This window comes from Candoia aspera, chromosome 2 (genome assembly GCF_035149785.1).
Source record: "Candoia aspera isolate rCanAsp1 chromosome 2, rCanAsp1.hap2, whole genome shotgun sequence".
NCBI classification, from domain to species: domain Eukaryota; kingdom Metazoa; phylum Chordata; class Lepidosauria; order Squamata; family Boidae; genus Candoia; species Candoia aspera.
The window spans coordinates 178,043,673-178,055,633 of record NC_086154.1 but is presented as its reverse complement, the minus strand read 5'-3'; the positions used below and the strand labels follow the sequence as shown (position 1 = coordinate 178,055,633).

The window sequence follows — 11,961 nt, the reverse complement described above, 5'->3', positions numbered from 1 at the left end:
TTTACATTGCAGGTTGCAAGTTATTATTAAACAGATGCAGAGTAGAACAATGAATTAGTTACCCTCTACCAGAAACTATGCGTTTTCAACTGAGTGGTTACTCATTTACAACAACAATGGAAAATATGTGTTGTAGCTGTCTGCATTTTTTTTTTTACCGGAACAAAGCTTTCCAGCTTAAGCTTTTTAAAAGTTTGAGGAAACTGCTTCAAATTTAAAACAAAGAACAAAAATATTCTAGACCCCATAACAAATAATATATATATTAATCCAGTTCATTAATACATTGTTCCAAAAATACTATTATCTCTATGTGAAAACACAGCCAACTGCAATAATGTTCTTTGTTGTTATATATAACTTATCTCTATATAAAGTAGCATGAATTAGGGTGTATTTATAAGTGTCTAAGGAGTGATAGCAGACTAAGGAAATAATGAAGATATGAGTCAGCTGTTATAATATGAAAGGACTGTGGTGTATTCTCTGGAAAATGGCAAGAGATTTCCTACACCCTGAAAAAGGACATGCCCACTCACAACAGTTCAGAACAGTAAGTCATCAGCACTAAAACCTAAAGTAAACAGCATAGTAAGCCTCTTTTTTCCTCCTACCAAGTCTCTCCCCGGCTCCAATGCCAGATGCTGAACTCATTGTTGCTGTTGGGAAAAAGAAAAAGAAACAGACAAATGAAAGACCATTGTGAAGTTATTTTTATTTATATATGTAGAAAATGGGGGTTTCCTGAACAACTCTTTGTCCTTCATGCTAAGTTGACTACAAACTAAAAAAGGGCAGAAATTATCCAATTCCAAGCAAATAATTGTCTTTGGTTTTATTTTCATCACTATAAAACCACAATTTTGCAAAAAGAGTTGTAATGAAGTAGAGGTGAATGTATATACCAATGTATATTCTCCTCATTCATTTTTGATCTTACACAGCATATTGCATTTTTAGCACAAATTCTTCTTCATAAACCTGAGAAAGTTCACCTCATTTTAAAGAACACAGACTTCAGGCGTTAAAACACATACACAGACATACAACTCAGCTTGATTGTATAGGCAGTTTGTGCTCCAGGCTCAAAAATAAAATACTGAAGATATTAGTGGGCCTTTGCTGGCCAATGCTTGACTTGGACAGCTCTCCAACTTTTTCTGTTTCTTGGTTACTGTGCCCCATCTCTTTTCTCCACATACCTATTGCATCTCATATTTATGTCTTGAATACTCTTTCCTATGCTGCATTGTAGACTCTGAACTTGCTTAGCACATAATCCAGATAAATTAAGTACATTTAAATCCCAAGTGCTCCTATGGAAATCAGTACGAATGCCAGAATCTGGCCAGATTGGGTCCCAAACTTTTATAAACTTTTAAACAAGTGGGAAGCATTTATGTAAAATATATTCCAACTGTAGAACTGAAATTTTGGCTTACAAAATCTGCAGATACTTTATCTGTTATATCTGCCCATTGATTTATAATATACTGAGCAAGATGCTGACTTGGTTTGTAAGCCAGCAATGGAAGACATGCATGCAAATGGGATACTCTCTTGTTGCCAGCTATGGAAGAAGAAAGCATTTACTACATACATGTGAGTTCAAATTTTTATTGCTGGCCATAGAAGGTCCATACACATAACTGGGAGGTTTGTATTAGAAGCTGCCAAAGACTGTGGTACATATAAGCAGGATCACTTGATCGCCCAACCTTTCTGCATTGTTTTCTACATCCAACAAGACAAGAATCTCTTCAAGGCTGTGGTAGTCATCCTAATTTATATGCACCTTTAATAGGTGGGAATAAATTGTAAATAAGCTCGTCTTCTAAATTCTTATCAGAAATATACAAAAATTCTGTTCACAATATGAAACATATGGAAAGTGAAATGTATATGTGACTGCTTGTTGGTTTTTCCTTTAAAAATCAGGCAATGGTAATCTTTTTAAGATCCTTATAACATTCTTACCATTGCCTAAAATATTATCTATTCTAGATTAGAAATTATGGATGTCCAGTACTGCACTGCATTCCCTGAACAAGGAGTATTCTGGCAGCTCTTAATACTCTGGCAAGAATAAATACTGCCTTTCTCTTCTCAATGTCGGATTACAAAACTGTTCAATAACATTTTGAAATAGTAACTCATGCAAATACCATATTGGGTCAGCTTTGTTACTACAAATACAGCAGTGGCTTAGTGCCATATTAGATCCCTTTTCATAAAAAAAGAAATGTTTATACCCCTAGAGCTGACAAACAGCTTTGGAGAAAATAATCTGTACACCCAAATCTCCACGATCCTGTCATTCCAATTTACAGATACAGAAATAACGCACACCCATCCCCTCTTCCTTTGTCATAAGTTCCCAGGCTATACTTGAACTGAAGATGCTCCATTATCTTTTAGTTTTGAAAGCACAACTGGAACATCAAAAGTAATCCTTTGACCCTAACCTTCTTCTCTGACCCCTCTCTCTGTTACCTTCTACAACTTTCATTTTCTGGAAATGCAAAACATTCCTCCACATGCTTTAATAACACTAAGATACGACATTTATATAGTATAAATATAGTTAAAGATATAACTATTTCTCTTTCATATTCTTCTATTTACCAATCTGCTGAACATCAATTATTGCTTTAGTAAAAAATAGTCAAATGTTTTCAAATCCGTGATTACCCTTCTAACTCAGTGTGATTGTTCCTTATTGATTTTATTATATATTCCCTTTCTCATCGTCTAATAATTGTTGCCTATTAAGCACAAATGATAATGCAAATACACATTGAGGCCAACTTTGTAACTGCAAGTATACAAGCCACTAGAATTAAGATATTCTGCTTTGGCATTTCTCTCTACCTCTTCTAACCTACCTATAGAATGTGCAGCAATAATAAAGGGAATTGTATGAAGCATATTGATTATGGAAAAAAAAAAGGATGGCAAGTTTGCAACAACAACCAAGAAACACATACAAGAAAAACATAAACCGTCTGCCATCTCTCCATACTTTTCAAAGTTATCAGTAAAAACAACACATTGCATTTTATGGCTAAATGTATGGATTGTACATTCACATTTGCAAATTAACAGCCTCTTTAAAAAGGAAGTTATTTAGACTTCAAGAACCTCTCCCGATTCTTTAAAAATAGCAGAAAACAAAGCAAAAAAGAAACCCTCGCTATATAATACCTGGGATATAATAGAATAATAGCCAGCTTAGAAATGCCACTTATGCGTCGGTGTAGCCCAAGCTCCAAGAAAGCTGAAACTGTTCATATCCAGAAGTGCCATCTTGTGGTCAAATGGCATACAATCCAGATTCTTCCTATTCCAAATACATGGCCGAGAAGCTAACATGGTGAAGGACCATGTTTCATTCTACTCACTCTGGAATATATTCACTTGGATGATCCCTGCTGCGGTTTCTTATAACTAGTGATGATGGCAGCTCCAAGACTACTGTTTGCTTCTTCAGTTTTTCAGAGAGGAGGGTAGCAGATGTGTTTCTTACTATAATTCTTCGTTGTATTTGTGCATGTATGCCTATAATATATATCAACTGATCCTGTTCTAACATGGATTGCAGAGACTTGTATGTTTGTAATAAATACCAGATTAAAATGCTGTAGCTTTTTTAAAAAATTAAAACTTCTTTCTCTTATTTGGTTTCCTGGTCTCTACAATTAAAAAAAAAAAAAGGCTCTCAGATTTTGCCAATAAGTCTATTCATTTTCTTCCCGGTTAGCATATATGCCAGCTTCCCACCGCAGTGCTAGTGCACTCTTCCGGCGATTAACTCTAGTAGCCTCAAGGACCTGGGAGGGGGAGAAGAAAGAAAATACCATTTATTTTGTTGCCCTTGTCCATTACAGGCAAACTAAAAAGACAGCCAATGAAAAGTTATATGCAACTCAGATTTTTTCAATGGCATACCCCACCACCTTTTGTATTTCTTTACTCACTGGGAAAAAATATGTCAGCATAGCTGCAGCCAAAACCAAATTAAATACTTAACTGAAATGGTGATTACAAAATATCCAGCTGTGATGCTTAAGTTTAAGCACGCCAATGAAAACACCACATGCAGAGAAAACACAAAAATAGCTGGGTGAAGCATAATCTGAGCGCAAAACACAAGTGGCATTAGACAAAGAGTGAGTTGCTATGGCCTTTCCAACAGAGTACTACATTCATAGAAATCCAAAGATCTAACCAATGCTAAGGACTTTTTTCTTTATTTTTTTCTCCCTGAGCCACTGGTTCATCCCAAGCCTCATATCCTTATGTAAATCATTTTGTAAAAGGCTCACACAATTACAATAAACACATTCAATAAGTGGGAACAAAAACTGAATAAACTGTAATATCTGTACAGTGTGCGCTTTAGATGAGAGAGGGCTATTTCCAGATGGCAATTTCCTAGTGCTGTTAATCCCCACCCTTCTGCTGTAAACCTTAAGCAGGATTGCAACTGAAATTTTACACAAGTGAGTTGGGTAGTTGGGTAGACTTTTGGCATGTGTATCTTACAACACTCACAATTTTCCATTTACATAAGGCTGACACAGATAGGATGGACGAAGTCAAGAGTATAGCTTTTCTTGAAGCGAACTTAGCTCCTGGTCATTTCATGAACATATCTATATAATTTTCTTTGCATTAATGCAAAGAGGTTTGCCACTGCTTTCTTCTGGATGTTTTTTAAATTTCCAGTCTAGTCCACTACCGTGGGATTTCTTGTTGGTCTTCCATCTAAAAACTTTTCCAAGGTATCACACCAGAAAAGGTCAAAGCACTTTATTTTATTGTTTCTTATCATCACAGAGTTAAGAATATGGAACAACAGCCTTAACTCACAAGAAGGTGGGTTTCAACTACATTTACAAAAAGCCACTCAATGGTAAGAGCCATCTGCATCCCTCACCAAAGGAGATATGAACTCTGCTTTGCAAGATAGGTTCAAGTAGAGATTGATCTGATAAAGGAATGCTTTGATTTGGACTCCTGCACTGAATGGGCAGTGGGATGGCAATGGATGATTGGACTTGATGGCCAAATTGCCCTTCCAGTTCTAGGACTTAGTTAGAAAAGAGATGTTGCTAAGATGTAGCTATTAATTTGCATAAGGGGAAAATGACTCGTTTGGAATAAAGGCCCAAGTGTCCCCTAGGACTCTGCTGGATAGTGGGCCTTTGACTTCCAGTCATTTTGAGGAATGAAACGATTTCCAGAAGGATATTGCTGGATTTAGAAATGGGCGATGAAGATGATTTAGGGACTTGAGGACAAGGTAGGCTGAAGGACCTGGAGAAAAGAAGACCGGAGATATATAATAGCTGCATTCAGTACCTAAAGGGAAACTACAAGGAAAATGGCCAAGAACTATTTTCTGCGGCCACAGAAACTAGGACTGGAAATAACACATAAAAGTTATAGATACCTAGATTTGTTTAAATACAGTTGTAATTGAAATTATTCAACCCCCATTGCAAATCAGGTTGATTGTCAAAATGTACAGACTTTCAGCTGTTTGCAATGTACAAATCGAACAAAAGCAATTGAAATGGCTCAACACAATGAATGCTTCAAGTGGTGTCCCCAAAGTCAACTGAAAATGCAACTTATAATGACTTCTCCAGTCTCAAAATTACTCAACCCCCTTGAATAGAATTTATCACAACAGCACACATACAGTATGCAAAACAGGTGTTGTCTCAAGCACACCAGGTGCAACTAATCAAGGGCTTCATTAGTTGCACCAGGTGTGCTTGAGCTGGAACACATGAAATACCTGAATGGGCTAGGGGTTTGTTGAGTGTCATGTTTGACTGCATGTTAGAAATACAGTATGGCTAAGTCAAAAGAATGGTCCAAAAAGGTAAGAGAAGATATCATCGCCCTTCACAAACAAGGAACAGGATACAAAAAGATAGTGAAGGCACTGAATGTTCCTAGAGACACCATTGGAGGCATAGTTCACAAGTTCAAAGTTAAAGGAACAATGGTTACACTACCTGGACGGGGCAGAAAAAGGAAGCTGTCAATGGCTGCAACCAGATTTCTGAGAAGGCAGTTTGAGAGAAACCCTCGAGTAACTGCAAAAGACCTGCAGCAAGACTTGGTGGCAACAGGCACTGAGGTTTCAGTGAGCACAGTAAGGCGTGTACTAAACACAGAAGGTTTCCATGCCAGAACTCCAAGACATACACCACTACTGACTCAAAAGCACCAGAAAAGTCGGCTCCAATATGCTCAAAATCATATCAATAAGCCACAGAAGTTTTGGGATTCTGTTCTGTGGAGTGATGAAACAAAACTGGAACTTTTCGGCCCGATGGATCAGCGGTATGTCTGGAGGAAGAAGAATGAAGCATATGCTGAAAAGAACACTCCGCCTACAGTTAAGCATGGTGGTGGCTCAGTGATGCTCTGGGGCTGCTTTGCACCCTCTGGCACTGGAAACCTGCAGCGTGTGGATGGCAAGATGGATTCAGTGAAGTATGAAGAAATACTAGGAGAAAACGTCATGCTGTCTATAAGAAAGCTGAAGCTTGGGTGTCACTGGACCTTCCAACAGGACAATGATCCCAAGCATACCTCGAATTCCACTAAGGCTTGGATGCAGAAGTAGTCCTGGAAGTTTCTACAGTGGCCATCACAGTCACCTGACTTGAACCCTATAGAAAATCTCTGGTGGGATTTGAAGAAGGCAGTTGCAGCACGCAAAACCCAAGAATATTACTGAACCGGAGGCCATTGCTCATGAGGAATGGGCTAAGATTCCTCAGGAACACTGCCAGAAGTTGGTGTCTGGCTATGCATCTCATTTGCAGCAGGTCATAACAGCAAAAGGGTGATCTACTAAGTACTGAAGATGCTTGACATGAAGGGGTTGAATAATTTTGAGACTGGAGAAGTCATAAGTTGCATTTTCAGTTGAATTTGGGGATACCACTTGAAGCATTCATTGTGTTGAGCTATCTCAATTGCTTTTGATTTGTTCATTGCAAACAGCTGAAAGTCTGTACATTTTGACAATCAACCTGATTTGCAATGGGGGTTGAATAATTTCGGTTACAACTGTATAAGAAACAAACTTCACAATGGTTAAGATCTGTTCAACGGTAGAAAAAAAAATCTATCCATGGAGGTTGTGGATTCTCCATCTCTGGAGGTTTTTAAGAAAAGGCTGGAAAGCCCCCTCTCATGGGTTCTTTAAATGGCTTTCCTGCACAACACAGAGAGTCAGACTAAATGATTCTTGAGGTCCTTCCAATTCTATGACTTTATTATTTCTCTTTTGTAACTAATTCAGAGAGATACTAGATGATTACAGTGCTGCAAGATGCATCATAAGAAGTGAGTGAATGAAGCAGTGTATTTTTAGGTGATTCTGCAGTAACCTTTTCTGGGAAGGCCTCTAGAATTATGGGATGTGAAGAGTGAGAGCTGGTTACATGAATTCATGGAGAGGTTTTGGCCAGGTTAATATTTTCTCAGCCTCAGCCCTACTCTAGCTGCAATATGAGGATTGCAACACTGACCTACTTCATATTACTGTTGGTAAGACAGTGAATTCTGGAACAAGTTAAAGCAGTATCGGTGTTGCTAAGCACTTTTACGCAGCCACATATTTGATTGGTCTACACACAACATCCTTCTTCTTTCTTTAAACTTAATGGGCTGTTTCTTACTCTTTCATCACTGATACTCTCTTGACACAGAATCAAACAGAGAAACACTGGGATGAAGGTGTCAGTTTATGAGCTCCCAAGTAAAAACATAAACTAATAAAAGAAGAGTACAGTCATTATTTCCTAGTCCAACTTAGAAAACCTGGGTTGTTATGGTGTGAAAAAAATGAAGGAGAGTGCACCAAGTATGCTACCTTATGCTCCCAGGAGAAAGGTGATATGTAAGTCTATTATATTTGTCCTGAGATAAAATGGGTTGCTCCGTGGGGGGCGAGGGGATTTCTTCTCCCCCCAGTTAAATGTCTTTTACAGTAGTTCTTATACAGTAAAGGTTAACAAGAGGTTTCTGGCTCTAATCCTGTGCCCCAATTGCAGGCAGTAAACCCAACTCCAATCCATGGGATTTATTTTGGAGTAGACATGTACAGTATAAGCAGTACATTATACAGGCGTTCAGTTAGTATGACAGAACTGCGGTTTCCCATGCTGTACCATCTAGCTTATCTTGTCTCAATTCTTCTCTGGTCAAGCAGCTTTCACTGGACTCTGAAGAGAAGAGCACATACAACCTGTGATCAAGAACATCACTGGCAAAACTCTTTGTTATGAGGAACTCTCAAAGAAAATTAGTATCCATCTCCATTTAATCACTGGCAGTCTCTATCCATATCAAGCATTCAATCATATTCTTTAAAGAAACCAAATTCAACGTTTTGGGTGTGTACAAATAGGAATGTGCCAAAACTGTATTGCTGCAGCAATTGTAGGAGCCCTCGAAGCAAGATTATCTTTCAGCCAAAACCATTCCAAAGAGGTGTTAGGTTCTTAAAATATCAGTGTTTCAGAGAAAGACTGATAGAAAGATAATAAATGAGCATTGATTTGTTTCACCAGCTATGTGATATTAGTAATTGGAGTGTTGGACTAGCACAGGATACACCTCAGATTCAAAATCTATTTCATCATGAAGTCCACCTAGTGATTTTGAGCCACTATATCTCAGGTAAGAGGAAGCGACATGTGTGCCTTGAAGTCCTTGGAGTAAGAGAGATGGAAATGAACAACAAAAAAATTATTTTATCTAAGCAGCTTCAGTCTGCCTTAATCGCTACTTTTATTAACTCCTATATCTCTTAATATCATGCTTCTGAGCCCCTTTCATGTATCCTTGCTTTTTTTTTTAAACTGTGCTATGATGGATAGCTCTTTATCCATCTTCTCAGAGATATCATCCAATATAGAACAAAAGATGAATCAACATATATATTGCTAGTGATCCTGCCTGCTGTTTACTGACCTCTATACTTACTCCTATCTGCACACTCAAAATAGTATCCTCTTCCACAAAGCCCAACCCGTGACTGCTCCCTTGGTTCTTTTTAATCATTAAAGGTCTTCTGAAATTTCTTGAACTTGGGCTTCCCTCTAATTTTCCTCTATCTTCCAAGCCACAAAGCCATATGCAGGTACTTGTTTGGCAAAAAAGCACAAAAGATCCTAGGGCACCGAGGACATCTAACTTGAGAATATAAGATGTTTGTTGAAATCAGCTGCCAGGGAAGGACGCTTGAGAAAAAAATGTCATAGCCATACATTTCTGTAATATTCCTTGCTTTAGAACTTTTGTGATTGAGTATTAGTGACGGCAACTATAAAATCAAAAGAGGAACAGTATTTCTGGCAGTATTTGTCAGAGAAGACTCCCTCGCAAGAACTTCACACAGATGTCCATTGGTATCATTCATGAAGTGTCTCAGAGAGAATTGTTCTGGACAAGTCTTAAGTCATGATGGTTGAGTATTTAAAGCATGACACCTTCGAAGTGTATTTCTCTCTTTTTTAAATAAACTGATGTTCTTTAGTATTCCTATGCTAATTTTAAATTGTGCACAGAAATTCTTCTAAGTTACTGCCTTCTAAGAGATTGCCAGTTGCATGGTAGGAAACAATGCCCACCTCTCCCTTTCATCCTTCTGATCCAGGAAGATATATTTGAATGCCTGTGTAGAATTTTATTCCTGAACACCACACAGAGCCTGGATCTATAAAGAGACCCCAAAGAAATGGTGGGAAATGCATGGATTTTTATCATTAGCATGTTTTTTTAAAAAAAATTGGGGTCACTTCTGAGATTGAAAAAAGTCCCATGATGGAAGCAAGCGTAATCAAGTGAATCAGAAGATTAGAAGCAAGTCGGCCTAATTAAGATAACAAATCAATAATGCGATATTTCAGTTGTAGAATATAATTGTGTCTTTCCGACGTATTGGATTGAAATCCCTGAATCCCTATTAGCCATACTGGCTGGAGATTCAGGAAATTGCTGTCCTAACACACCTGAGAATGACAAATTGGGGAGGTGTCAGTGGTTAGCATGACACCTATGGCAGGCTTGAAGCCAGGTTTCAGCACTGTTGCAAGGAGGATACTGGAGTTGCAAGCTCTTGAATAATATTGTTGGGAATTACAGGCTGATCACAGGGAAGACAGCTGTATTACAAAATAAGTCTGAAGTCATGGCCATAGTTTAAATACCTGGTGCAAGTCTGGAAAGTGTTTCTATATAGAATCCTCTCTTTTTGTGCTCCCATAAAAAGGAATCCTAAAACAGTAGCTAGATACCATTTCTCATGGAAATTTTGGGAAAGGGCCGATCTGGATTCTTTCAAATTCATTGTCTGGTTAGAATATAAATCCAAGAGATTTAAAGTTATTTAATCAGTGTATAGGTCACCACAATTATGACACCTGGTAATTTCCAAAGTATAGACAGTAAGGTTAAAACAACAAGGAAAGACAAAACAACCAGATAACAATACAATGGCTATAACATGTCAGAGAAACAACAAAACCTGTTAAACACCATAAATACATAGCTCAAAAGTGCAGTTACAAACCACACTGTCCTAAGGCCTGCTGAAAAAGCCAGGTCTTCACAGCTTTCTGAAAACACAACAAGCTCAGCAGATTCTGGGGGAATGCTGTTCCAGGGGCAGGTGTGGAAAAGGCCCGTCTCTGAAGTCCCACCAGATGGCACTACTTTACCGACTGGACCTGAAGCACACCAGCCCTGCCCAGTCTTACCAGGTGGGCAGAAACAACTGGAGAAAGAGAATCTGGTGGATATCCAAGCTCTAAGCTTATGGATTTAGCGTGAACTCCTGAAACCAGTCTGATGTGTCATTCAGCTGATAGTCCAGCTGGGGGAAAACCAGGGGGAAACTTGACAGGCTTCTAATTTCAAATAGTTCTCCAACAAACAGCAATGGAAAGCAAACTGTAGCAGCATGCAAAAACTGAAAAACTCTCAACAGTCTCATGCAAAAGGAGAAGAAAAAATATAAGCAAAGTGCTTAAAAGGGCAAATGTTTGAAAAGTACCTCAGAAGTAACCTTGTTAGACAGTAATTTATAGGTGTACTAGCAGAAAGAGAAAAGACTATCATTAGTGCACAAAGAACAGAGAAAAAGAATGATGCTTATAATGCACCGAAAATGGGTATCTATCTCTGAATATCTCATTAAGGCAGTTTTATCTGTTAAAAAACCTGCTAAGCAAAATAGGCAATTTAAGAACAACAACAAAAGCTGTATGTTACTTGCAATCGTATCTACTTATCTATATAATTCTTTTATTGCAAATTAAGAACTTCCCAAAACTTATGACCTAAATGTTTCACTGGTTCTGTTAGATAAGAAAGATCTTTCCCTTTAACAAACAGATATTTGAAATGGACAGTGTGCTCTGCCAGTAAAAAAGAACTGGTTACTTACCTTTAACGAAAGCTACTGAAGTGGTTTTCTGTGAATGCACACATATGGGTTTTGTGCCTGCACGGACCCCCATTTGGAATCCTGTACAGCTTAGACATATTTTGGCAAGAGACCTACCCTCTCCATTAATCACATATGCTTAGGCATATCTCTTTCATCTCCTTTTGTTTAGAATACTGTATAGCAAAGCCTTGAGAAGTAGCTTGATGTCATATAAAACCAAATGGAACAGATATCAGGTTGTGTGAATTCACAAATGGCCACCAGAAAAATTAGAAAGTAACTAATTTCTTAGCTTGTGATTCACACGTACTGATGAGACCCTTGCCTATTACCCAGGTAAGAGATGGTGTTCATAAGTTGACAGGAGAGAGGATAGTTCTCCCTCTGGGTCATAAGAGTAGAGCAAACTATGCTTGCTTTGGCCACTGCAGAGAGATGATTATACAACTGGCTAAATTAGCTATAGAAACCCACAT

The 11,961-nt window shown here is 38.1% G+C and overlaps 1 protein-coding gene across 4 annotated transcripts in view; it reads right to left on the bottom strand.

Moving 5' to 3' along the window:
• Positions 1-695: 695 nt before the first annotated feature.
• The window catches only part of PALM2AKAP2 (PALM2 and AKAP2 fusion), a 245,171-nt gene continuing 233,905 nt past the window's right edge, over positions 696-11,961 (bottom strand). For 2 of the 4 annotated variants that reach the window (XM_063294956.1, XM_063294960.1), the window contains 2 exons: positions 11,090-11,128; positions 696-3,830 (listed from right to left, as the gene is read on the bottom strand). In XM_063294956.1, coding sequence (XP_063151026.1) covers positions 3,738-3,830; positions 11,090-11,128 — 132 coding nt within the window. In that variant the 3' untranslated portion in view covers positions 696-3,737. The remainder of the gene's footprint in view (positions 3,831-11,089; positions 11,129-11,961) is intronic. The other 2 variants (XM_063294958.1, XM_063294957.1) reach the window with 1 other exon arrangement.